General features: G+C 42.6%; 1 protein-coding gene across 1 annotated transcript in view; it reads left to right on the forward strand.

Moving 5' to 3' along the window:
- TRPC5 (transient receptor potential cation channel subfamily C member 5) overlaps positions 1-27,517 on the forward strand; it is a 219,587-nt gene that overhangs the window by 42,648 nt on the left and 149,422 nt on the right. The window contains exon 2 of the mRNA XM_081963976.1: positions 14,212-14,610. Within this exon, the coding sequence (XP_081820102.1) occupies positions 14,233-14,610 (378 nt within the window). The 5' untranslated portion in view covers positions 14,212-14,232. The remainder of the gene's footprint in view (positions 1-14,211; positions 14,611-27,517) is intronic.

A 27,517-nucleotide genomic window follows, 5' to 3' on the forward strand; every position in this document is an offset into this window, starting at 1 on the left:
GGTTGAATCTTTCTGGGTGATGAGGTAATGAAGCTAATCCTATCACCATGATGGCGAACCTATGGCATGTGTACCACAGGTGGCACATGGAGCCATTTATAAGGGCACACGAGGCGTTGCCCTGTCAGCTGGTCAGCGCGCATGCACACACTTGCCAGCTGACTTCAGCCTTCTTTTGAGGCCATTTTTTTGCCCTCCGGAGGCTTCCCTGAAGTGCAAAAAACCAGCCCTATGGGCAAACCGGAAGTTCGGGAACTTCTGGTTTGCTCGTAGGGCCAGGTTTAGTCTTCCAGAGGCTTCAGGAGACTTCTCTGAAGGCTCTGGCGGGCAAAAATCAGCCCTATGGACTTCCGTTTGCTCATAGGGTTGTTTTTTGCCCTCCGGAGCCTTCAGGGAAGCCTTCTGAAAGCCCCTGAAGGCTTCGGAGGGCTAAAACCGGCTCTACAAGCAAACCGGAAGTCCACTCCCCAATTTCCGGTTGACCCATAGGGTCAGTTTTTCACACTCCGGAGGCTTCAGGGAAGCTCCTGAAGCCTCTGGAGGGGCTCCAGGGGGGGGAGGCTGTGGTTGCCCTCCCCAGGCTCCTATAAAGCCTCTGGAGCCTGGGGATGTGAAAAAAGCATGCCAAAAATTGGGGGGGGGGCACTGGCCGTGCGTGCATGCACACTGGGGTCATGCACATAACATTATGGGTGTGGTACACCCATGCACAACCCCCCTGCGCTCCCCCCACTTTTGGCACGCGAGCCAAGAAAGGTTCGCCATCACTGTCCTGTCATGTCCTTTTTAATATTTCTTAGAATATTTCATCCTTTTAGGAGATGGGTGGGTGCTAAATTTCTTACAGTTCCCCCCTTTTTGCCAAACTATGTTGGTGGAACACACATTTTATTGGCAAAAGATTAAAAATTGATCAGATCGGGGAGACTTGATGGGTGCTTTTAATTTTTCTGATGCAAAGGGGAAGGCATTGATAGAGGCAGTAGAAAAGGATTCTTTCAGTGGCTCCCAAAAGGAGAGCTTTCAACCATGCAGGTCTGGCAGCCAGGGCAAAAGTTCTGAAAAGAAATTTGCAGTATCCAATTTTCCATGCCAATTATTTTTAGGCACTAGATATCACTTTCTGTGAGCTTCCAGTCAGGTTTCAAGCAAGCTCAAAATTCTTCACAGCCATGGTTTTCCTTCAAATTACAGGCTGCCCATTTCCAAGACCATGTATATGGTATTTTAACTTTTGTCTGTACACCGCCCCGAGTCCCTTCAGGGAGAGGGAGCGGTTTATAAATTTAATAAATAAATAAATAAAAATAAATAAGAGGTGGTTACTGAACCTGCCTTAGCTCTTACTTCAGTGCACCCAGGATTTGTGAGTCCAAATTGAGGTTAGCCATTGTGCAACCCATTCTATTTAGTATTTTTAAAATTATACACAATGAGCCTTAGGACTCCTACTCATCAGATGTCCAGTGCAACATATCCTGCTTTACTGGGCAACTGGGCAGCCTCATTTGTGAGTCACAGTCAGGGCTTGGGTTTTGGAGATCTCTTTTCTGCTATCTCTTCAAGTGAGGGAATTGCCTGAGGAGAATTGCCCCTTCCCCATGGAATTAGCAGGGAGGCCTTAGTGCCACAGAACAAAAACCAACCTAGGAGAAGCTTTGTGTGCAGATAGGTGAAAGGGATAACCTCAGTCTAATTCTGAATGTTGTCTCTCTATGTGTGTGCTTGTGTATGCAGCTACTTTTACAATACAGGCAATACAGACATTCTGGACAAATTTCCCTCCCACTAGACAGAAATCTAAGGTGTTTGGAACTTGCTGTGTCAACCCCTCCCAAATGCCATCCCTACATGAATCAATTTAATTGATCACTTACAATTGTGAATGAAGCAAAGAAAGAAAACCTTACAATGAATTTCCACCCTCCCCCATAGCCTTTCCAGCTGTCTCCTGGGGATTGAAAAGAGTCTTTTGGTCTTTATTTGTCCATCTCAGTGTCAGGGTTCCAAATAGCATCCAAAATTAAATCAGAGTCTGAGGCAAAGGATTCCTCAAAGTTCCAATTTATTAAGAGGGCCATGTTGGCACATCTGGGAAAACCTGAATCTGAAAGCTTCCCGGTTTTCCCACCCAGTTGAAAGTTCAAGATCTTGCCCCCACACCCACAAGTCCGTCACATGGTCCAATCTCCCACTGCCATGCTGGCAGCTTCCACCCATCCATTTCCAGTCAGGTGCAGAGTTGCAAAGACAAAGGATGACCTTGGCTTTCTAGAAATAATTTTGTTATGGCTACATATCATCTAACTCCGTAAAATCATCCCTCCCATTTTCCCACAATAGAAAATGCATAGTAGAATAATAGAAAGTGTGGCAGGCCTGAGGTCCAAAATAAAAGATTGCTTGCAGGCCTGACACTCAGGGCCCTTCCTCTTTCATGTCTGCCAGGTGGCATTAGACTTGGCTTGGTAGTAAGACTGATCAGTCAGGCTTGGGAAGGTCTGCTCCACTCTGGTTGCTGTGATGACTTGGAGGGCTGGATCCAAACCAAATTCCTGACTCAATGAGTGGAAGGTTTCCTCTGGAGGCAGCATCTGGAACCATGTGCTCTGCTTCCACAGGTTGCAGAGTCATCTGTAGAGGGCTGGAAGGCATGAGAACAAGGCCCCTTCCCCTTTTGTGGGCGATCCTCCCAGGAAAGGAATTGTAAGAGGATTAGAGAGTGGGTGGGTGTGGAGGGGGTGGGGTAGATAGCTTGCAGGCAGGGTTTGAGCGGGGGGGGGGGGGTGGAACACATCAGTACTGCAATTATTAAGCAGATAAATCAGTTTCAACAAAATGGGGACATCACAGATGAAGGAAAAAAACAGGATTCACATGCTTCAGAGAAAGGATGGAGAAATATTTCCATCTCAGCAGAGAATTGGCATCGATTAAACATCACAAAAGAGCAATATTAAAAAACTATTTGCGTTTACAAACAATCAATGTAAGAACAAATTTTTTTCCTGTAAAGATAAAGGTAAAGGTTCCCCTCGCACATACGTGCTAGTCGTTCCTGACACTAGGGGGCGGTGCTAATCTATAATAATAATAATAATAATAATAATAAATATTTATTTCTTAGCCGCACCCTCTCCCGAAGGACTCGGGGCGGCGTACAACAAAACATAGGAAATAAATATATCGACATACATATAACAAAACATATACCAAGACATATATACGACATATACAAGGAGGAGGTGAACTGATAGATAAAAACAAGTAAAAACACAATGTTTAAAAACCCCTAAATAAATTGAATATAATTAAAATACCCCAAATAAAAAACCCGTCAGGAGCGATATAGTTGGATCAAAGTTGAGCCAGGCCAGCAACTTGAGCCAGGCCAGCAATTTGAAAAATCTCCATTTCAAAGCCGGAGAGACAGCACTGTCCGAAGACGTCTCCATGGTCATGTGGCCGGCATGACTAAGTGCCGAAGGCGCACAGAATGGTGTTACCTTCCCACCAAAGGTGGTTCCTATTTTTCTACTTGTGCTTTCGAACTGCTAAGTTGGCAGAAGCTGGGACAAGTAATTTTTTGTGTGTGCCGAACTGGCAGTAATGCCAGTAGCAACCCACCCCTGACTTGTACCCTAGTCCAGCAATGACGAACCTTTTTTGGCTCGCATGCCATAAGTGGGGGGAGCGCAGGGGGGTCATAAGTGGGGGGAGCACAGGGGGGTCATAAGTGGGGGGAGTGCAGGGGGGTCGTGTGCGGGCGTGCCACACCCATAATGCAATGCGAGAACCCCCAGTGCGCATAGGCGCACTACAGGCGCTCCTCCCATTTTTACATGCTTTTTTCGCCCTCACCAGGCTCCAGAGGCTTTATAGGAGCCTGGGGAGGGCAAAAACAGCCTCCCCCGCCCCCCCGGACACTCTCTGGAGGCATCAGGGAAGCCTCCGGACAGTCCCTGAAGCCTTTGGAGCGCTCAAAATGATCCTCCGAGCAAACAGGAAGGGTCATTTTGAGTGCTCCGAAGGTATCAGGGAAGCTCCTGAAGCCTCCGGAGGGCCTCCGGGCAGGCCGGGGGAGGCTCTTTTCGCCCTCCCCAGGCTCCTATAAAGCCTCTGGAGCCTGGGGAGGGCGAAAAATGGCTTTTAAAAAGGGTGAACTCAGCTGGCCAGTGCGCGCATGCGCGCTGGCCAGCTGACAGGGCAGTGCCTCCTGTGCCCTGACAAATGGCTTCACGTGCCACCTGTGGCACGCATGCCATAGGTTCGCCATCACTGCCCTAGTCTTTAAAATCTTGTGAATCAATACATTTATTTGTTGTTTTTTTTTACTTTTTTCGTACGTCCCCAATATGTAAATGTGGTTATTCTTTAAATGGCTGTTTGGAGTCTGTAGCATCTTAGAAATGCAATTGTCACCTGACACCATGGCAAAAGAGCTATATGATGTATTGACAGCATTTAAAATAATGATACCCAGTCGCAGCTTCCCAAGTGAATTTATTGAAATAACAAATAGCTCAGTGTGCTATTTGTGAGCTGGCAGATGGTTCATTCTGATATCTGCTCTAGCCTGTTTATTTCAGCTTTGCTGCTCACTCAGGATCCCAATAGACCAGAGATGGGGAGTGGGGGGCGGGGGGAGGAACCACAAAAGGTTTTATAGCAGATTCCGATTTTCTTTTCCTTTAGTGAAGCAGACAGTTAACTCCATTGTGTGAGCAATGCCTTTCTGACTCAAAAACACATTATAGAGATGCATTCTCCACGTTATCAAGTTGGGTTGGAGCTGATAAATACTACTACTTATCAGTTATGAACTAAAACAGCCAACGAACAAGATAAAGCAGGGTGTTTGTCTACAGAATTTGGTATGTATTTGCACAGGGGTGTAACCCAGCAGTTCTCATTTACGAAAAAAGAAAAGTGTCAGATGTTATATTTGTGAACATTGGAACTTGTGTTCCTCCATTTGGAGAATATCTATGGAGATTCTCAGTCATCCAGGTTATGGTTATCCCAAAACAGAATGGTGGAGAATGGAAGGATTTATATACCTTGCAATGCTCGGATGATTGCAAGGAATATAAATCCTTCCATTCTCCATCGTTCAGTCAGGACTGAAGAAATTTCTTGGACGCTTATCTGCACCCAAAACGGGCCATGTGCGAGCTCCTGGGCAGAGGGGGATAGGCAGGGCCAGCCAGGAGTGGGATTTGAGGAGTCTCTGAACTGCACAGAATCTTAGCTAGAGGTTCTCCTGAACCCCCAGCAACGCACCCCTGGGGTAGAACTAGAATTCACAGTCTCCCAATTTCTAAAAAGAAACGGTTACATCATCTTTCTTCGGCATCCTTCTACTGCTTTGGAATGGGCCTATACCCATGCAAAGCTATGTCATTTTCTGAGAACCCCTATGGGCCCTAATGAGGCTCACAGACATTCTTAAAAAAAAAAAATGATGGCAGAAATTGACGTTTTCAACTTCCCACAGAGGATCTTCTAGCTAGAAAGTCAGTTGGGGGAGAGAATATGGCAAGGATCAAAAGCACAGCTCTGGTAACTTGTATTTGTGCACTTTTAGGTGAGTGTAAAATAACAATGCCTCTTCATTTGCAGAACATTGGTGAAATCTGTTGAATTAAATTAATAATTCAGACTTTTTTTCTCTCTTATATCAGCATGCCGAGTGCAGCTCATGTTCTATTCCCCTTTTCTCTGCTGATGGCAATTCATCACAACTTGACATGTTCTGTTGGGATTTTAGTTGAAGGGTGTGGAAATGAAATGAACATATTTTTATATACCATCTCACATTCTAACCCCAACATAGAGATATGATTATCTCCCTCAGAATGAGATAGCATTTAACTTTTCCTAATATGAAAACTGGTGGGAAACAGAAAAGCTTCATTACAACATGGAGTTATCCTGCCTGCCAGTATTTCCACATCTGGGAACAGGAGAATTGTTGTCCACAAGAGTGATAGACAATGACGTATTAGTGAAGAAGTTCACTTATGAAGAACAGTTGCAGGAATTGGGCATCTCTAGTCTAGTGAACACGGGACACAGTGGCTCAGTGGCTAAGATGCTGTACTTGTCGATCAGAATGTTCGGCAGTTTGGCGGTTCAAATCCCTAGCGCCGCATAATGGGGTGATCTCCCATTACTTCTCCCAGCTTCTGCCAACCTAGCAGCTCGAAATCATGTAAACATGCAAATAGAAAAATAGGAACCACCTTTGATGAAAAGGTAACAGCGTTCTGTGCGCCTCCACATGACCATGGAGACGTCTTTGGACAGCGCTGACTCTTTGGTTTAGAAAGGGAGATGAACACTGCCCCCTAGAGTTAGGAATGACTAGCACATATATGCAAGAGGAACCTTTACCGTAGTCTAGTGGAAAGAAGGACTAGGGGTGACACGATAACAGTGTTCCAATATTTGAGGGTCTGCCATAAAGAAAAGGGAGGTTAACCTATTTTCTAAAGCACCAGAAGATAAGACAAGAAACAATGGATGGCAAATAATCAATACAATACAATACAATAGCAGAGTTGGAAGGGACCTTGGAGGTCTTCTAGTCCAACCCCCTGCCTAGGCAGGAAACCCTACACTGTTTCAGACAAATGGCTATCCAACATCTTCTTAAAGACTTAATCAAAGAGAGAAGCAACATAGAGGTAAGGAGAAATTTCTTAACAGTGAGAATGCACACATATAACAAAGATGATTATGGGATGGAGCCTAAAACATACAAAGAATGGTTGCAGGAACTGAGTATGTCTAATGAAAAGAAGGACCAGGGGTGACACGATAGCAGTGTTCCAATATTTGAGGGGTTGCCACAAAGAAGAGGGAAGTCAACCTATTTTCTAAAGCACCAGGAGACAAGACAAGAAACAATGGATGGAAACTCATGAAGGAGAGAAGCAACGTAGAACTAAGAAGAAATTTCCTGACAATGAGAACAATTAGTGGAACAGCTTACCTTAAGAAGGTGTGGGTGCCCTATCACTAGAAGTTTTTAAGAAGAGATTGGACAGTCACTTGTCTGGAATGGTATAGCATGCTCCTCCTTGGGCATGGGGTTGGACTAGAAGACCTCAAAGTCCCCTCCAATTCTGATATTCTGTTTTTATTGGGGGAATCCCTTTGGGGTAGTGGTTAAGGCATCAGCTAGAAACCAGGAGACCATGATCTCTAGTCCCATGTTGGGCACAAAGTAAGCTGGTTAACTTGAGCCAGTGACTCTTTCTCAGCCTTAGACAAGAGGCAAGACAAACCTTCTTAAAATCATGCCAAGAAAACCTCTGGAATTAGTCCAGGCAGTTTCCAAAAATTAGACACCATTGAACAGAAAGAAATAAAATATTCTGATATATTGAGGTTCCATCCTGTTGACCTATCATGGTCTATCTTCTATAAATTGGTTTCATCCAGCACATTCCTTAGGTTTGGCGGAGGCCATGGGTATAATCTCCCTGAAAGAAGAAATGTCAAAAGTTACATTCTCCAGACCATCCCACAGGACGAAGTGTTTCTCCCACCTTCCAATTCTGAGTTAGCTTGGGAGATGCCTAGAAAACCTCAGTAATGAAAAATAGTTGACATGGAGCCCAGTGAATTCTCTTCCTATCAGAAGAACAGCAGCTACTTGCCTGAGAAACAAGCAAGAGCTTAATCCACTTCAGATGAAGTGCCAACCTGTCTTGATTTATGCCCTATGGAACAGTTATAAGCACGTTGACTTAATTGGGCTGGAAGCAGGGGTGAAATCCAGCAGGTTCTGACAGGTTCTGGAGAACCGGTAGTGGAAATTTTGAATAGTTCAGAGAACTGGCAAATGCCACCTCTGGCTGGCCCCAGAGTGGGGTGGGAATGGAGATTTTGCAGTATCCTCAGAGGTGGATTTCTACTGGTTCGGACCGGTTCAGACCAGTTTGGCCGAGTAGGTAGTAACTCGGCTGGCCATGCCCCTGAACCGGTTCTATCTTGTTTTTTGCTTCTGTGCATGCGCAGAACCAATTTTTTTACTACTGTGCATGCATGCATCAAGCGCATCAAGCATGCATGCGAATCTCGTCCCTGAGTGAACCAGTTGTAACAATAACCGGAATCCACCCCTGAGTATCCTTCCCCTGCTCTGCCCACCAAGCCGCATCCACCAATCCACACCACACATCCCAAGCCATGCCCACAGAACCGATAGTGCAAAATTTTGAATTTCAGCACTGGCTGGAAGATCCAAGGGAAGTCTCCAGAAGGCTGTGCAAGGGCATTCTCCACTCAGTCCCTCTAAAGTTCAGGGAAATGTTTAACTGGATAATGCTGAAGGATGGAGCAATGGAGAGATTGCTTGCAGCTTTCTGCAGAACCATTTGTAATTGCCAGAAAGACATGTAGAACTCTGATGTGATTATGGATTGAGGCACTAGCTGGGAACAGGCACTATTTCTTGAGTTATTACTGAACTTGTTAGAGTTTGTTGCAGAAATTCAAATCCAGAAGCACACACAGGTAACTGATGCAGCTGGATTCATTAACTTCTTTATATATATACATAAGAAGATATGAATAAATGTACAATACCAAGTAAACACAAGGCAGGAGAGTTACAGGCAAATACAAGCAGTTAGCTTCATTTCAGCAGACAAGCCCAGACGGACTGCTAGTTTACTTCTCAGAGCAGCAGACTGCTTTAAGTTTCTGTTTCAATTCTCTGCACAGACTCAGATCTGTTTAAGCTCCCATTGGCTGACTTAGTTGCTATGCCTATTCATTGGCTGACCTTGTTCTCATGTTTCTTCCAGTCATGGATATTCTAACAGAATTTATATCCTATTTTATTTTTGTTTGCAATTTAGGCAGGTACGTATGGGAGTAGTGGGCCACCCGTCCAATGTTATTTTCCATGCAAGTGTCCAGTAAGATAGTTGGGGATAAGAAATTATGCTCATTGGAACATAGAAAAAGGATTAGAAAGACAATCCAACAGCTTACATAGTACATAGATATAAAGTGGTCCTAAATAAAAAAATAATTCAGTTGCTGGAGTTCATGTAATCTTTCCAAACGTATGCTTTTTGTCCCAAGAAATCTTGCTAAAGAAAACTTTTTGAAAAACCTTGTTTGGAAATACAAACAGTGTCAGCTGTGAAAAAGCCAAAAAGTTGAAATTGAAGGACTGGGAGGGCTACTCTGGCTGACTGGTAGCCTTTTAAAAAAATCTTTAAATTCTTAAATACACCAGGCAGGCAATGAAAACAATAAATAAGCAAACCCTGGTTTCTTATCAGGTATTATTTGATAAGATAATACTGTAGACTAGGAGCTCAGTGGCTATATGGTTAGGATGATGGGTTGGAGGTTAACAAGCCTGCATTGGCGACCTGAGTGCTGCTGCATGGTGGCAATGAGTCCCATCTGCTCCAGCTCCTTGGCGGGAACCAGAGGTGGTATTCAGCAGGTTCTGACCAGTTCTGGAGAACCGGTGGCGGAAATTTTGAGAAGTTTGGAGAACCAGCAAATACCACCTCTGTCTGGCTCCGCCCCCATCTATTCTCTGCCTCTCGAGTCCCAGCTGATTGGGAGGGAATGGGGATTTTGCAGTATCCTTCACATTGAATGAGGAGGGAATGGAGATTTTATAGTATCCTTTGCATGGAATGGGGATTTTGCAGTATCCTTCACATGGAATAGGGAGGGAATGGGGATTTTGCAATAGCCTTCACCTGGAGTGGGGTGGGAAGGGGGATTTTGCAGTATCCTTCCCCTGGAGTGGGGTGGGAATGGAGATTTTACAGTATCCTTCCTCTGGAATGGGGATTTTGCAATATCCTTCATCTGGAGTGGGGTGGGAATGGAGATTTTGCAGTATCCTTTCCCTGGAATGGGGAGGGAATGGAGATTTTACAGTATCCTTCCTCTGGAATGGGGATTTTGCAATATCCTTCATCTGGAGTGGGGTGGGAATGGAGATTTTGCAGTATCCTTTCCCTGGAATGGGGAGGGAATGGAGATTTTACAGTATCCATCCCTTGGAGTGGGGTGGGAATAGAGATTTTGCAGTATCCTTCGCATGGAATGGAAAGGGAATGGGGATTTTGTAGTATCCTTTCCCTGGAGTGGGGTGGGAATTAAGATTTTACAGTATCCTTCCCCTTATGTGGGGCGGGAATGGAGATTTTGCTGTATCCTTCCCCTGCCATGCCCACCAAGCCACGCCCACAGAACTGTTAGTAAAACAATTTGAATGCCACCCCTGATGTCACTGGCTAATCGTTTCAACCAGAAGTACTTTAAATGGTGCCTCCAACAAGAAAGGGATGGTAGGGACCATAGACTGATATTGGCACAATATTGCAGAATTTTGGGGATGTACTTTAATTGCCAGAAATGTTCTATCTCCCTTCATTGCCCATAATAACACAATTGCAAGAGTGCTTTTGGTTTTCTAAGAGGTGAATTTTTTTTAGAAACCTACAATGTCAAGATGGAGGGATTTGAGAAGGTGACAGAATGACAGCAATGTAATGAAAACTTTTTATTTATTCTAGTTCTTTTATTTAGTTACAACCATGTCATGTTTAAAAGGGACAAAGTGGCTCACAGGTTAAGACACTGATCTTGACGATCAGAAAAGTCGTCAGTTCAAATCCCTAGCGCCCTGTTCCAAATCTAGTGCTAATTAAGGGGTCAGAAAGGGGCCTTGAATGTGTTAAGGGCCGCATTTCTTTGCTAGGTTTACATGCATGGCAGTTCGGTGGTTCGAATCCCCATAACCTCCACATAACGGAGTGAGCTCCCATTATTTGTCCTAGCTTCTGCCAAGCTAACAGATCGAAAGCATATAAAAATGCAATTAGAAAAATAGGAACCACCTTTGGTGGGAAGGTAACAGTGCTCCATGTGCCTTTGGCATTTAGTCAGGCCGGCTACATGACCATGGAGATGTCTATGGACAGTGCTGGCTCTTTGGCTTTGAAATGGAGATGAGCACTGCCCACTAGAGTCAGGAATGACTAGCACATATGTGTGAGGAGAACCTTTTCCTTTATGTCATTTTTAGTGCAATTTTAACTTATCTGCCCCACTGGAAGTAGTTTAACGAGAATTTCAGCATTTATGGGTTTACCTTAAAAGTCCCTAGCAGTAGTTTTTCCATCATTGCCCTCCAACTCAGTTTATTCTGTCTTCTGTTTTTGGATTGTAGCCCTGGAGGTTTAATGGCTAGAAAGAACTCGTGTTCAATTTGCAGGTTTTGCTCAAGAGAGAACTGTCTTGCACTTGACGACGGCATCCATGGACCAAAAGATTCCAGCCTGCCCTTCCGTAGCCTGAAATCCTCGTCAAGATTTATTTATAAATTGTGAAAAGAGAGGAGGTTGCACTAAAAATAATTAAATGTGTCAGAATGTAAATAAAACTACTGCAAGGTCACACAGAGAGTGCTTGGTAAGAACATCTGAAGACTGAAAAAAGTAATGGAAAAGATGCTTGCTCATTAACAAGACAGTATAAAAATATGTCACTACTTCATTAATGTTCTAGTGATTGCAGTTGCTTCACACATATTGAGCATCTCTGAATCTGTGGTTATAAATCAAAGAGAGTTCAGAATATGCATACATTTATATAGATTTGTCAACAACCTTTCACCTTTCCTGTCTCTTCCTAGACCACCATGCATTTGCACAATGGTGGGATTCAAATAATTTAACAACCGGTTCTCAGCCCTAATGACCAGCTGGGTAGGCGTGGCTCGGTGGTCATTTGACTAGCGGGCATGGCCAACTCAACGTCATGTTGATGGGCCTTAGCTGTTACAATGTAATCAGGGTTAACCGGAGAGGCAGTTTCTGTAAGCAGGGCAATAAAGATGAGGCTAGAAACAACACCAGAATGTTTCCTTCCTGCCTTCCTTACAGGATTAGCCCTGTGAAGTGGAAAAAACACAAAAGGAGATTTCTTCCAACAACCGGTTCTCCAAACTGCTTAGAAAATTAACAACTGGTTCTCTCGAATAGGTGCAAACCGGCAAAATCCCACCACTGCATTTGCCATAGTTTCTACACATGATGCATTTTAGTTCACATGTTTTGTAAGCAGAGTCTAATCCTGAAATCTGAGCATTGCCAATGCAAAGGAATCCTGGTCTTCAATTTGCCTTGTATTTGAAATCTGGAAGATGCTCCTATTTTCAAGCTGTGTAAGAATTCTGGGCAACATACCAAATAATGGAATTGGAAGGGACCTTGGAGGTCTTCTAGTCCAACCCCCTGCCCAAGCAGGAGATCCTATACCATTCTGAACAAGTGGCTGTCCAATCTCTTCTTAAAACCTTCCAGTGATGGAGCATCCACAACTTCTGAATAGAAATTTACACATCTGGAGGGCACATATTGAAGATGGTTAATTTAGATGCTGACAAGATAAATAATCTATAAAGTTTTATGATTAAACTGAACTACTCCTTTGATACTTCTCAGGTTTCATCTTATGCTCCAGCTAACATACTACTGTGACAAATATAGAAAAGTAAAGAAAGAGATCTTCCCAATCTAATGGTAATTAAGGTGTCAGAAAAGGGCCTTGAATGTGTTAAGGACCCCATTTCTTTGCTAGGTTTACATATATGGCAGTTCAGCAGTTCAAATCCCTAGCGCCGCGTAAAGGAGTGAGCTCCTGTTCCTTGTCCCAGCTTCTGCCAACCTAGCAGTTTGAAAGCATGTAAAAAATGCAACTAGAAAAATTGGAACCACCTTTGGTGGGAAGGTAACAGCATTCCACGTGCCTTTGGCATTGAGTCATGCTGGCCACATGACCATGGAGACGTCTTTGTAGAGCGCTGGGTCTTCAGCTTTGAAATGGAGATGAGCACTGCCCCCTAGAGTCGGGAATGACTAGCACATATGTACGAGGGGAACCTTTACCTTATATGTATGGCAACAATTTTACTCAGTAACACCCCCCCCCCAATACACATACATAGTTTCTATGATTGTCCAAAGTCACTTGTTGAGATGGGCAGGTATAAAAACACAATGCAATGCAATCAATAATAAAAACACCTTTAAAAAGCATATTTTATAATGCAGTACTGCAGACTAACTCTGCTGACTGCCAGGAGTTTGATCCTGACTGGCTCAAGGTTGACTCAGCCTTCCATCATTCCGAGGTCATTAAAATGAGGACCCAAGTTGTTGGGGGGAAATGTGCTGACTTAGAGAGGGCTGTAAAGCACTATGAAGCGCTATAGAAGTCTAAGTGCTATTGCTATATTTACCTTTCCTAACTTGGTGCTTGCTTGATAGATTACAGCTTGATTTCCATGCTATTCACAGAATGGGCCTGCTAATTGGTAGTTTGTCAGCCCTCTCAGGTAAAGCAGACAAGAAACACAACTAATTCCACTGTATTGTAAGAATACATTACCAGAATCTTGCAAATCTGAATGTATAAACTTGTTGCTGCCACTTTTAACTGCTTGATCCATTATGGTGGGTCCTTCCTACGTTTCTGTAGCAGACCATTAAATGATTGTTGGCTCCTGCCTCTTACCAGCTTTTTTCATAGGCAGCATCTTTTTTCCTCGACCTTCAAGGTCATCTACACATTCCAAAATCAGGAGGACTAGTCCAATACATCTGGAGGACTTTCGGGAAATGTTGATGCCAAATGTTGTGCATGTAGTCTTTCCCAATAATGAACACAGGAGTTTTCTCCTGACATAGGAGATGGCCAGGCTGAGCCTGGGGGGGGGGGTGTTTCAAATCAGTGGTGGGTTCCTACTGGTTCAGACCGGCTAAGGTGAACCAGTAGGAAACAGCAGCGACCCAGGCCTGCCATGCCCCCGAACCAGTTCTCCGGGTGGCGCCATAGGCACCGCCATCTTGTTTTTTGCTTCTGCGCATGTGCAGAACATTTTTCATTGTACTGAGCTTGCGCGCAGCATGCCCATGAGCGAACCAGCAGTAGTGCCTGCCGGAAACCCACTCCTGGGTCAAATGCATCACATGTCATAAGTCCCCGTGGACCAGCAAGAGATCTAAGTCTAGCCCAGCTTGAATGCCTCTCTTATCTCCCGCTCATTTCCATTGACCGTTAGTTGGTCAGATTCTTGTATATGAATCTTTATACTCATTTGAATTGCCTGAATCTTCTGATTTCTGACAGCTGCTTTCTTTCTTTGTTTCCAAACAGCCCACCAAGTCGCTATGAAAAATGGCTCAGCTCTATTACAAAAAAGTAAACTACTCCCCCTATAGAGACCGGATCCCACTGCAAATTGTCCGGGCAGAAGTGGAGCTGTCCTTGGAGGAGAAGGCCTACCTCATTGCTGTGGAGAAAGGGGACTATGCCAGTGTAAAGCATTCCTTGGAGGAGGCGGAGATCTACTATAACATCAACATCAACTGTATGGACCCTCTTGGTCGCAGTGCCCTTCTAATAGCCATAGAGAATGAAAACGTAGAGATTATGGAGTTGTTACTGAGCCACAATATCTACGTGGGTGATGCACTCCTGTATGCAATACGGAAAGAAGTCGTGGGGGCTGTGGAACTGCTTCTGAATTACAAGAAGAGAAGTGGGGAGAAGCAGGTAAGTCAAGAATGAGCTGAGATGTGCATCCAAGGGATTTTCCCAAAGGTGCTTTTTCAAAAGACTATTTGACTTCCTTTATTTTTCCTTGGAGAGAAGACGTTTTGCTTCTCATCCAAGAAACTTCTTCAGTTCACTTCATGTCAGCTGCCACCTTATGCTCACTTATGCTTCACTGCCATGTGGTGACAGTGTGCCATGAACTCTGGAGTGGGTAGACAGTAGAAGATAGTTGGATCCAACAGGTAGTGAATTCATCCTTGAGTGAAGGGATGTACTTCACTCATTATTTAACAAAATCATTCTTAAAGAAACCATTATTAGACCAAACATTGCTGAATAATTCTTTATTTTTTGCAATATTTTTATTTTTTAAAATTATACATTTATATAATGTGCTTGAACAGAGTTGGTTCTGGGTATCACTCATATTAATCCAATTCACCATAACAGTATTAGTAACCTCTATCACATTTCTCAAATTTAAGTAATCATTATATTGTTCAAACATATATATTCAAAAAATGCCTAACTCCTCATCTTTATCTCTATCTTTCTTGTTTTATCAAAACATTTCTCTATTATATATGAACAAATTTAACTAAGTTTCATTTATATTGATCCAGTTTACGCTAACATTGTTAATAATCTCTATCACATTTATCAAGTTTATATAATCTTCATTATATTATATATACATCTCCTCTTTAGTACTTCAATTCTTATCCATTTGTTCATTTTAATCCAATTTACAATAACAGTATGAACAAATTTAACTAGATATCATTCATGTTGATCCAATTCGCATTAACATTATTAATTATCTCTATCACATTAATCAAATTATATAGTCTTGTTACATTGTTAAAATATACATTGAAAGAAAAATACCTAACATCTGTAAATTTCTAATCTATTATTTTTATTCATTCTATAAGCAGTTCATGTTTTAATATTTCCCCTAATTTTATTTCTACCTCTGTAGCTTGTAATAGGCTAATTTAATATTTAAAGGGCATTTTTTTTACCCATCTCTTCTCTTTTTTAGTGCTTCAATTCTTATCCATTTTTTTAATTCTGCTCCCACACTCCTCCTTTTAATCTCTATTTTCATCTGTCTCTTTTTTCTTCATTATTCATTGTTGAATAATTTCTGACTGGTTTCCAATGTCTCTTTCTGGGGAAGCTTTTAGAGAAGGTGTTGGTCTGAGATTTCAGAGCGCTGGGGTGGAAGAAAATTATCTGGATTCCTTCCAGTTAGGATTCAGCCATGGAGACAGTTGTGATCTTTGACATGCATCTATTCCGGTCATCCTTGATCTTTGAGCATTCAATACCATTAATCATGGAATCATTTTGAACCAACTAGGACATTATAAACGGGAGGGAGAGAGACTGTTATGGGAGATCTTCAAATTTCAGTTGGCATTGAGTGAGGAAGTGATCTCTTTTTTTAATTTTTAATTTTGAACACCTACCCACAGTAACAAAGACATATATTACATTTATATATCACACCAGAATTTCATATTCCTTCTCGTAGCAGTTCTCAATCGGTTCATATGTGCACTTTACATGCACTATTTTTCCTCTCGATACATTTCTATACAGTTTCGCATATTTTTTTCTCTTTTTTTAATTGTTTTAATTAAACAAATAACACACACACAAAACACTCTTCAATACAACTGCCAGCTAGCATGTCAATTGGTTACATTTGAGTTCCGTGCATTACTACAATCATTCTTTATACTTCATTCACATTAAATTGTGCATTTTAAATCAAAAATGATACCCACATTCTCCTTTAGCTACATTTGTTCTGAGAGTACTTTTATCAAGAGACATTCGTATTTATATTATTCAATGGATAAACATTTTAACACCGACAGCCATCTATGAGAGCTACCACATTCTGTTTATTTATCGCCTAGGATTCCTATTTCTTTCCTCCATCCACCTATACCATTTATCCCATATCTGATAGAATTCTGATTCTTCTTTTCCCTGGATTTCTTTAGTTAATTTGTCCATTTCGGCACAGTCCATCACCTTTCTTATTATTTCCTCTTCACTTGGGGTTAGCTTGTTTTTCCATTTCTGGGCATAAGCAATCCTTGCCGCCGTTATTATATGCAGTTTCGCATTTTTAACCCTCTTTATTTCATTCTCTTTCACTTATCTATCTATATTCGGCTATTTACATCGAACAGACTTTGTTATTCTGAGGAAGAGATCTCTGTTATGTAATGAGTCTCGGGATTAGGTGGTCTCCTTTTTCCTTTTTCACATCTGAAGCCACTGGGTGAGGTCATTCAAAACTCTTGAGTTAAGTATCATTAGTTCACTGATGCGAGCCAGCTAAATCATCTCAACCTTGAGTTGACCAAATGATGCTTTTTAAAGTTGTAAGCCAGTATCTGGATGCCTTGGGAGTCTGGAAGTGGATGAACAGGCTTAGGCTCAACTGTAGCACGGAGAAGCCAGATTCACTTAACAATTGTGTTAGTACTGCAGTGAGTCACATAACAACTGTGGCAAGAAAGGTTGTCAAATGGGAGGAAAACTCACTTAACAACTCTCTTGGTTAGCAACAGAAATGTTGAGCTCAATTGTGATCGTAAATTGAGGACTACCTGTATTAAACAGTTTCATTTTACTGGACCTAGGAGATACATCTCCTCTAACATAGTGTCTGCCCAACAGAACAGCCCACTCCCCATATTCAGTAGGGTGTGGATCCTGCAGATTTATAAAGCCTCTAAGCTTACTAGAATCTCCCCAATGTTTCACTCTACGCTATTTTTCCTCATTGTGCTGCGTTGTAGTTTTCACCCTTGTTAACTGTCCAGCATCCCTTGGCAAATAGCCAGCCAAATCCATTTAATAAAGAAATAAACAAATTGGCAGTTGGACGTGCAGAAAAATTCATCTATCTTCCACTGCCCTTATCGAGGCAGTTTTGGAATTAGCTCCGGCTCACATTTGAATCAATCTTGCTGGGGCTTGAATTATTTAAAGCCATCATTTCTGCTCTGTCAAATTTTAGTTTGTAAGTTGCCTCAAGGCAAAGCCTCTTGAGAATAGCTGTGCTGGTAGTACATAAATTATAATCACAGGTAATCACAATGCTGCATTTGGGGTCCTTTGCCCCTCCAAGGAGTTACCACAGAACTGGAGGAAGAGAAAGGGAATCAGAATGATCAAAGATCTGAAAAGATCAGTGGGCTATATTTGTTTGTTTTTTAAAGACACCATTAAAATGGCAATCATACACAGATTTCTCTGTACAGGGTTGTGTTGCAAGTGATGATGCAAACAATGTCAAAAGACTTTAAAAAATGAAACTGGACATAAATTTCAAATCGGGTGGTACCCTGTTCCCCTGGGGAAGAGAGAGAGAGAGGGGGGGGGAGAGAGAGAGAGAGGGAGGGAGGGAGGGAGGGAGAGAGAGAGAGAGAGGGAGAGGGAGAGGGAGGGGGAGGGAGGGAGGGAGATGCCACCCACACTGCAATTTTAACACACACACACACACCCAGGGACCAAGCTGTTGATATCAAATTGACACATATTGGTAGCATGTAATGCAAACTATCAGATTGCTTAAACACATCTCACTTTTTTTCCCAAATGCCACAACTGTTCACAAAAGAAGGCAGATTCTTGCAGACTATAACAACAGTTTGTTCTTCTTTAGTGACTGCAGTTGGGACTGGCAACTTGGCCATTAAGCAAAGCAGTCAATAGGTGAAATGATGACAATATTTACCTATTTGACTTCAGGTGTCCTTTGCTTTACAGATCTGCACAGTTTGTAAATGCAAGGCGTGGTTGCAAAGTTACTTTTTCATCGCTGTTGTAACTGAATGGTCATTAAATGAGGCCCTCGCTGTCAGACGCAAAGAATCAGGACCATACATTCAGTTGCAGTTCGGAAGATTTATTGCTCAAGGCACTACACAAGATTCTAATCAACTAAAGTTCAGTACTAAATTGGCACTAGATAAGGTCAATGGAATTCAAGAGAGGTTGGACTTGGAGTATTTCTGGCAACTTAAAGACCCTAAGCTGCTGACATGCTTAATTCCACCCCTCAGCTCTTCCTAGGCTTCTCCTACACGCATTAAACAAAGACTTACTACATCTCTGTGATTGTGCCATTTTGGTTGCATTTACTGAGTATTCCCAACCATGGAATGCTGCATCCAATTTTGGTCATCACATTACCAAAAAGATTGTGAGACTTTGCAACAAGTGCAGAGAAGGGCAGCTAAGATGATTAAAGCCCTGGAGATTAAAACATACGAAGCACGGTTGCAGGAATTGTGTATGATGGCTAGTCTAGAGAAAAGAAGGACTAGGGAGGTCACCTGATAGCATATTCCAATATTTGAAGGGCTGCCATAAAGAAGAGGGGATCAACTTATTTTCCAAAAGCACCAGAAGGCAAGACAAGAAACAAGGGAGGGAAAGTCATCAGGGAGAGAAGCAACCTAGAACTAAGGATAAATTTCTTAACAGTGAAAACAATTAACCAGTGGAACAATTCGCTTTCAGAAGTTGTGGGTCCTCCATCCCTGGAGATCTTTAAGAAGAGACTGGGCAGGCACTTGTCTGAAATGGTAGAGGGCAGGGGTGTCAAACTCAATTTCATTGAGGGCTGCATCAGGATTGTGTTTGGCCTCGGGGGGTGGGGGGCATGGTGGGCGTGGCCAATGTGGGTGTGGCCAGCTTGATGTCATGCCTGTGGTGGCCCAAGCGCTCTGCCAGCGGAAACAGGTTCCCAAGCTCCGTTTTTGGTTGCCATGGCCTCCTGCAACCCTCTGCCAGTGAAAACTTGGAGGCCCTACCGAGCTGTGGTTGCAAAGAAATAATTGTTGAATTATTACATTCCAAGGGGGAAAAATAGATACACTCATTAAAATTAATCCACTCATTTACAAAACCAAAGGGACCAGAGACATTTGGCTGTCTAATCTGCAAAATTTAAAGTTCTTTATCTACACACGATGTCCTCCAATTTCTTCACTATATGTCAACATGGATCTATATCCATGGGTTTTCTTCCCCCTCGTATAAGTAACAAAATACCTTGAGCCAGCCCCAGGCATTTCTACTTTAGGTTTAAATGCTGGGAGATGATATTATCCCAATCAAGTTGAATTTTCTTTGGGAGAAGCTTCAGAATATCAGCGGGTAATTGGAAAATGACTGCATGGGGAATGGTCTGGCCTACGAATGGAAACTTCAAGAGCCCAGAGGATGCTAGTAAAAGAAGAACGAGCTCTGGTGGCCCAGTGGTTAAAAGTGCAGTATTGCAGGGAAATTCTGCCCACACTCTGGAGTTTGATCCTGACCGGCTTAAGGTTACAGTAACTCAGCCCTCCAACTTTCCGAGGTCAGTAAAATGAAGACCCAGATTGTTGGGGGCAATATGCAAATAATGTTTTGACATTGTAAGCCAAATGAGAGAGTGATGTAAAGAGCTGTGGAGCAGTATATAGGCCTAAATGCTACTGCTATTTCAAGGAACCTTTTTTTTTTAAAAAAAATAGCCAAATTGCAAGAATTTTGGGGCAGGTGTTGCAAAAGCTCTGGGTTTTTGCAGAGGGCTTTATTAGATTTCTGACGTTTGAATCAGGGGTGGGTTCCGGCAGTCACTACTGCCGGTTCACTCGTGGATGCGCTGTGTGCACCTTGCACGCATGCGCAGAGCAATAAAAATTGTTCTGCGCATGTGCAGAAGCAAAAAACAAGATGGCAACACCCATGGCGCTGCCTGGAGAAACAGTTCGGGGGCGTGGCAGGCCTGGGTTGCTGCTGATTCCAGCGACCCAAGCCTCCAAACCATTATTGGTTCGGCTGAACCGGTCCAAATCGGTAGGAACCCACCACTGGTTTCAATATACATAAAGGTAAAGGTTCCCCTCGCACATATATGCTAGTTGTTCCTGACTCTAGGGGGCTCATCTCCGTTTCAAAGCCAAAGAACAAGCGCTGTCTGAAGACGTCTCCGTGATCATGTGGCTGGCATGACTGAATGCCAAAGGCACATGGAATGCTGTTAACTTCCCAACAAAGGTGGTTCCTATTTTTCTACTTGCCATTTTTTTACGTGCTTTTGAACTGCTAGGTTGGCAGAAGCTGGGACAAGTAATGGGAGCTCACCCCGTTACGCGGCGCTAGGGATTCGAACTGCCAAATTGCTGACCTTTCGATCAACAAGCTCAGCGTCTTAGCCACTGAGCCACCGCCTCCCTTTTTGAATATACATAGACATACACATATGTTTTTGATGTGGTAGCATCACGCGTAATTGCTTTGATGATGATTTCTGCCTGAAAAGCTTTCTGACTCCAAATTCAACCAATCCCCTTGAATGATAGGTTCTGCCTTAGAATGAAATAAACATTTATAACAACCATGATAGAATAAATTCAAATAGAAAGTATCTCCCAAAACAGCATTCCTTAATCCTGTGATTGGCAGCCTGGGGCCAGGGAGTCTTGCTTTCCCAGCCTGCCATCCCCAGTGGGGCCCATAGCCCACATACTACCTGATTTGGCCCCTGGAAAATGAACGGCATAGGGCTGGAGGAAGGTAACTAGCTTTAAAAACTGGCTGATCCTTGCGTGAGTTGGTTAAAATAGCTTTTTAAAAAATGTAACAAGGTTAATTTGGAAATCCTCTATTGAGTGATCACCACTCCTGCATTTAAATAGTATTAAATTGGATTAAATACTCCTAGCCTTGCCAAGAATAGCGTAAAAAGTCAAACAAAGATTTGGGAATGGTTGCTTTGCATTGCAACTAACACATTGGCCCACGCTTATGGTCTCTGTTTATTGTGATCAATTGAACCATTGAACTCAACCCAGTTTTATGGGTTCACTGTTACACCAAACCATAAAGTGGCCCCAAGATCTGTCTGAACAATCTCCCAGGCTAAATTGAAGCTGGCTAGAATGTGGCTTAATGATGTGTGTGTCAGGCCTGCAGCCGGTTCCTTTTAGGATCTTTGGCCTGCCACACACTATCTCTCTTTCTTTACTATGCTGTTTCATTAGTGGGGTAATTGGGAGGGGGAATAGTAAGGAGTAGAATGTGTTCTTGTCAAAATAAAAAAATCCTTCCTAGTAGCACAAGGTCATTCTTTGTCTCTACACCACTGAGCCTGACCGGAACTGGATGGGTGGAACTGCCAGCATAGCAGTGGGAGATTGGACCATGGGATGGACTTGTGGGTGTGGGGCAAGATCATGAACTTTCAACTGGATGGGGAAACCCAGGAAGCTTTCAGATTCGGGTTTCCACAGATGTGACAACATGTCTTTCAATAAATTGGAAGTTTGAGGAAAGCTCTGCCTTGGTCTCTGATTTAATTTTGAATGCTATTTTGAAAGCTGACAGTGTGTTCATGGAACATGTTAGCTCATTTAAAGACCAAGCAGATGTAATTATATGATATGCTAATATTTGATGAGCGTTAAAGTGGGGAGACGAAAGCAGACCTGTAGGTCTAATTCTATTTTTATTTAATATTTTGCTTTCTTCCTTAGCTGCTTAGGCTTGTGCATGAATCATTAAACTACAATTCTCTCTTTTCGCCTACCCCATTTAAATTGCAAGATTGGTAATAAACTAATACACTCGTTAATTTATGCCTCTCTGAGGATCAGCCTGTTAAATAGATTTTCCTCCCAGTGCTCAGGGCTCTTTTTTTTCTTTGTGTGTCTTGGAATTGACTAAACCATGTTCACTGTTGTAGCAAAAACATCATTTTGCCCACAGAAGGGATTATTGCAATGGGCCATGCTTTTGATAATACTTGTACATAAACCCAAACAAATAAAAACACACGTCAGTTCTCTAAATGTTTTTGAAGAGCTACAAATTACAGATCAGAAACAGTCCTTGTCTGCTTCCCGCTTCAACAGGTTGAAATCTCCTGATAGACATTGAGTAAAGAGATTGTTAGTTGCGAAGTGTCCGACCCATTGTGACCCCATGGACAACGTTCCCTTAGGCCTTCCTGTCCTCTACCATCCTCTGGAGTCCATTGAAGCTCATGCCGACTGCTTCAGTGATTCCATCCAGCCACCTCATTCTCTGTCGTCCCCTTCTTCTTTTGCCCTCAATCATTCCCAGCATTAGGTTCTTCTCCAGTGAGTCCTTCCTTCTCATTAGGTGGCCAAAGTATTTGAGTTTCCTCTTAATGATCTGGCTTTCTAAAGAGCAGTCAGGGTTGATCTCATCTAGGACTAACCGGTTGGATCACCTTGCAGTCCAAGGGAATCGCAGGAGTCTTCTCCAGCACCAGAGGCCTCCATTCTTTGGCGCTCAGACTTCCTTATGGTAAATGGGTAGCAGAGAATAAATAACCTACTCTGAACAAAAGAGAACACACCACCGTGGACCTTGGTACATTTACCCACAAGTTTACATTTTTTCCTAGATATGCCTACGCAAATCTTCCTACCTACCAAAGGAATATAGGTAGTCCTTGATTTACGATCACAACTGATCACAACTGAGCCCAAAATTTCCATTGCTAAGCAAGGCAGTTGTTAAATGAGATGCGCCCCCTTTTTGCAAATTTGTTTTGCCTTGGTTGTTAAATAAATCACTGCAGTTTGTTCAGCAAAACTGGCTTCCCTCCTTGACTTTGCTTGCCAGAAGCTGGCTGGGAAGGTTGATCACATGACCCTGGGATGTTGCAACCATCCTAAATACTGTAAATGGCAGTTGCTAAGCACCCAAGTGCAACAGTCGTCAGAGTGAGATCCAGGCACCTTTTTTTAGTGCCATTGTAACTTTGAACAGTTGCTAAACAAATGGCTGTAAGGCTACCTGTATAACTTCATATTTTTTCTTCTCTCAATCCAATGGTTGAAATTAAATAAAATGGGCTGCAAATTTGTCTGTCTGCACCAGGATGCTCTGAAAATTGAACAGATCAGGACCAAATTTAGTAGGAAGAAACCAGCCCAAAGGTTATTAGGAAAATAGGCTAAATCCTGCGGGGAGCTGCAAAAGAGAATGCAGGAAAAGAGGCAGTGAATTGGAATATTGAGGTGCCTTCCATTCTAATTCTAAGAGCCGTGGTGACGCATTGGTTAGAGTGTAGTACTGCAGGCCGCTTCTGCTGATCACCGGCTGCCAGGAGTTTGGCAGATTGAATCTCACCAGGCTCAGGGTTGACTCAGCCTTCCATCCTTCCGAGATCAGTCAAATGAGGACCCAGATTGTTGGGGGCAATTTGCTGACTCTGTAAACCACTTAGAGAGGGCTGAAAAGCCCTGTGAAGCAGTATAGAAGTCTAAGCGCTATTGCTAATCCTGCCTCTTTCCTGGTCATGTGACCCAGGACAGTATGTGCAGCCTACCTGTGTTCCTTGACACAAACACAAGCACCAATCAGAGGTGGTATTCAGCCAGTTTTGACTGGTTCTGGTGAACTGGTAGTGAGTAGTTTGGAGAACCAGCAAATACCACCTCTGGCTGGCACCTTTATTTGCTGCCTCCCGAGTTCCAGCTGATTGGAGTGGGGAGGGAATGGGGATTTTGCAGTATCCTTCCCCTGGATTGTGGAGGGAATGGAGATTTCACAGTATCCTTCCCCTGAAGTGGGGAGGGAATGGGGATTTTGCAGTATCCTTCGCCTGGAGTGGGGAGAGAATGGAAATTTTGCAGTATCCTTCCCCTGCCATGACCACCAAGGCATGCCCACCAAAACCTGCCGACTAAGCCATGCCCACACAAAAAATTGTGGCACCAATTCAAAATAGGGAATACGAGCAAATTAACGAATTCTACTTTATTATAAAGCTACATTAACAGAATCTTGCAAGTCTGAAATTACAATTCTCCACTTTCACCTTTACCAACTGAGTACATAGGGAAGGGTCCCTTCTGAGCGTCTTGATGTTCCCATTATGCAGCTGTGCGCTATGTTGTTTCTTATCTGAGCATTCCCTAGGCAGCCTTTCTTCTCCTCAAGGTATAGAGAAGAACACAAACCCAGAGACATAACACAAAAAACAGTTCCACAGGTGGTAAAGGGGTTGGGGGGAAAATAAAAAAATGATAATGTTCATACTTTCCATGGTTTTAAAATTAGGATAAGAAAATTGCTGTTGAGAATAAGGAAGGAAAACTTAATGGACATAAGCAGGAACCTTTATCTAGGCCAGGGGTCGGCAACCTTAAACACTCAAAGAACTACAAAGGTCCTAACTGGAAGCCCCCCGTTGAATTCTGAAGCTGACCGGAAGTCCAGTTCCCCCACTACAGAGTTTCCTCCTAGCGTGGTGTCCTTTTTCCTCTATCAACTGGAAGTCTGGTTCCTCCTAGTGCAGCATCTTTTTTCCTCTACCTGTCCTAACCAAAAGCTCTATCAATTGTGCAGCCGACCGTCGACAGGGAGCTGCAGCAGAAGGATGAAAGAGCCACATGCGGCTCCAGAACCGCAAATTGCTGACCCCTGATCTAGGCAAAGGGGCTGAAACATATATATATATATGTGTGTGTGTGTGTGTGTGTATTTGTGTTACAACCCCTGGTATGCCCAAATATGGGAGGGAGCTCACTTCTCCCTCTTTCTGTCATTCGGCTCATCACAGAAAACCATTCAGACAGAAACCCATATTTTTATTTTTAATGTTGCCTTTTTATATTTGTGTTGTATTTGTGCTGATAAATAAATAAAGGGAGACTAGTATGGATCCATTTCAAGCTATTTATCTCTCATCAGCTAGCCATACCCATATATATATAAATCCAGCGCGACAAGGGAACATTTAAAGTATCTCAGACAGATCACTCCTTAATTCATGAAGTCCAAGAAGATGGACTCAGACTTGCAATGTGGTTAATTTTTATTTTCTGACCTTTGCAGGATCATTATGTGGGATGGACAACTACATACATTGAACAAAGAAATATAGATAAATAAACAGCCAATACAAGTAGTTTTAGCCTTCCTATAGAGTTGATTATATGGTCTGTTCTACCTCGGACAGACAGAAACTTAGTGCATTGAATGAACCAAACCATTTGAACCACCAGCTCACCAATTTGTTGTGCAAATCCAGAAAGCAATGCAATGTGATAGTTAGATTACAGATACATGAATGCAGCCTTGAGCATGTTAGACCACACTTAGAATACTGTATCCATTTTTGGTCACCACAAAATGTAAAAAAAGATGTTGAGACTCCGGAAAGAGTGTAGAGAAGAGTGACAAAGATGATCGGAGGACTGAAGGCTAAAACACATAAAGAATGATTGCAGGAATTGGGTTTATCTAGTCTAGTAAAAAGAAGAACGAGGAGTGACATAATAGCAGTCTTCCAATATTTAAGAGGTTGCCACAAAGAAGAGGGAATCAACCTATTTTCCCAAGTACTAGAAGGAAAGGAAAGAAGCAATGAGGAGAGAAGGAGAGAAGCAATCTAGAACTAAGAAATTTCCTGACAGTGAGAACAATTAATCGGTGGAATGGTTTCCCTCCAAAAGTTGTGAATGCTCCATCACAGGAAGCTTTTTTTTTTCTGAAAAGTTTTTCATTTTTTATTCTCTTACATATAATTACAGGTATTCATTCACATAGTTGTTATTCTTCTTTACATTTGTCATTCTTATACGTTTGTTATTCCATTTAAAAGGTTATAATATACAGTTTGCGTTGCTTTATTTACCATCCCATCTGCCTGTTTTAACACCACCTTATTTTCCCTTTCTTTTCTCCCTCCCTCCCTTCTCTACTTCCTTCTTTCCCCCTCTTCTTCCCCTTCCTTCTTCCCTTTCCTCTCCCCTACTCCTACTCTTCCGCTTCCCCTTCCTACTCTCTCTCCTTCTCTTTCTCTCCCTTCCACCTTCCTCTCCTTACCTCTTTCTTCCTACTGTAAGCTTTTAAGAAAAGATTAGACAGCCATTTGTCTGAAGTGGTATAGGGTCTCTGCTTGAGCAGGAGGCTGGATAGATGACCTCCAAGATCCCTTCCAACTCTGTTATTCTGCATTCTATATGTTAGAAGTCTCTGCTGTTGATAGTTGATGATTACAAAGTTTTCAGCTCCCCTCCCAATTTTCTGTGCCTTTAAGACTCTTTCCAAAAATGGAAGGAGAGAAAATAGTGCAGAAAAAAGAGCTTGTAATTTCATGGGCATGATTAAAAGATAAAGGCAGGCATGGAACTCCACAGATCATCCCAATTCTCAATTAAATTTTTTTTTTCTGTGTCAGCGTATGAATTGCCTTTCCCTTGGAAATGTTATTGCAAAAATGCTGAGATGATTCACGGGACAGTAACTATAACAACCCAGCTCACCACTTTGCTTGAATTAGAGGTGCTTGACAAGAAAGCGGAACAGAGGCTTTGTTTACCTTGAGAGCTGAAAAAACCTGAAAGCAACAGAAAAGGACACCTGAGGGGAAGATGTTTTTGCAAAAATGCCCACCACATTCAGACTGAAGAAAATAAGACTGATTTGATTTTAACCTCTGAGAAGGTTCAAGGGCTGAATTAGGGTATGTGAGAAGTGAAAGGTCTAAATTCTTTCTTGGTACTCTTAAAAAAAAGAATATGAAGATACAGAGAATCCATGAGGGAAAATGACGAGGGCTGAGGTGGGACTTCCTTAGGATGTTGATTTTATCGCCAAGGTTAGTGGTAGAAAATCAGCTCTTCAAACTAATCTTTTCTAAATCCTCTTCCATTGAAGATGTTAACCTTCCAGTCGTAAAACAGTTGAGGATCCCACTCTCTGTAACACCATCGTTCCCATAATGGCTCTTTCCAGGCATTAACATCTGTGGGGGAAGCCATTCTCCATATAGCCTCTCTGTAGAAGACTATTTATCAGCATACTATAGATGATTGTCTCCTTTGGAAGCAACAAACGAGTT

This window comes from Natrix helvetica (assembly GCF_964273705.1).
Source record: "Natrix helvetica genome assembly, chromosome: 11".
NCBI classification, from domain to species: Eukaryota; Metazoa; Chordata; class Lepidosauria; order Squamata; family Natricidae; genus Natrix; species Natrix helvetica.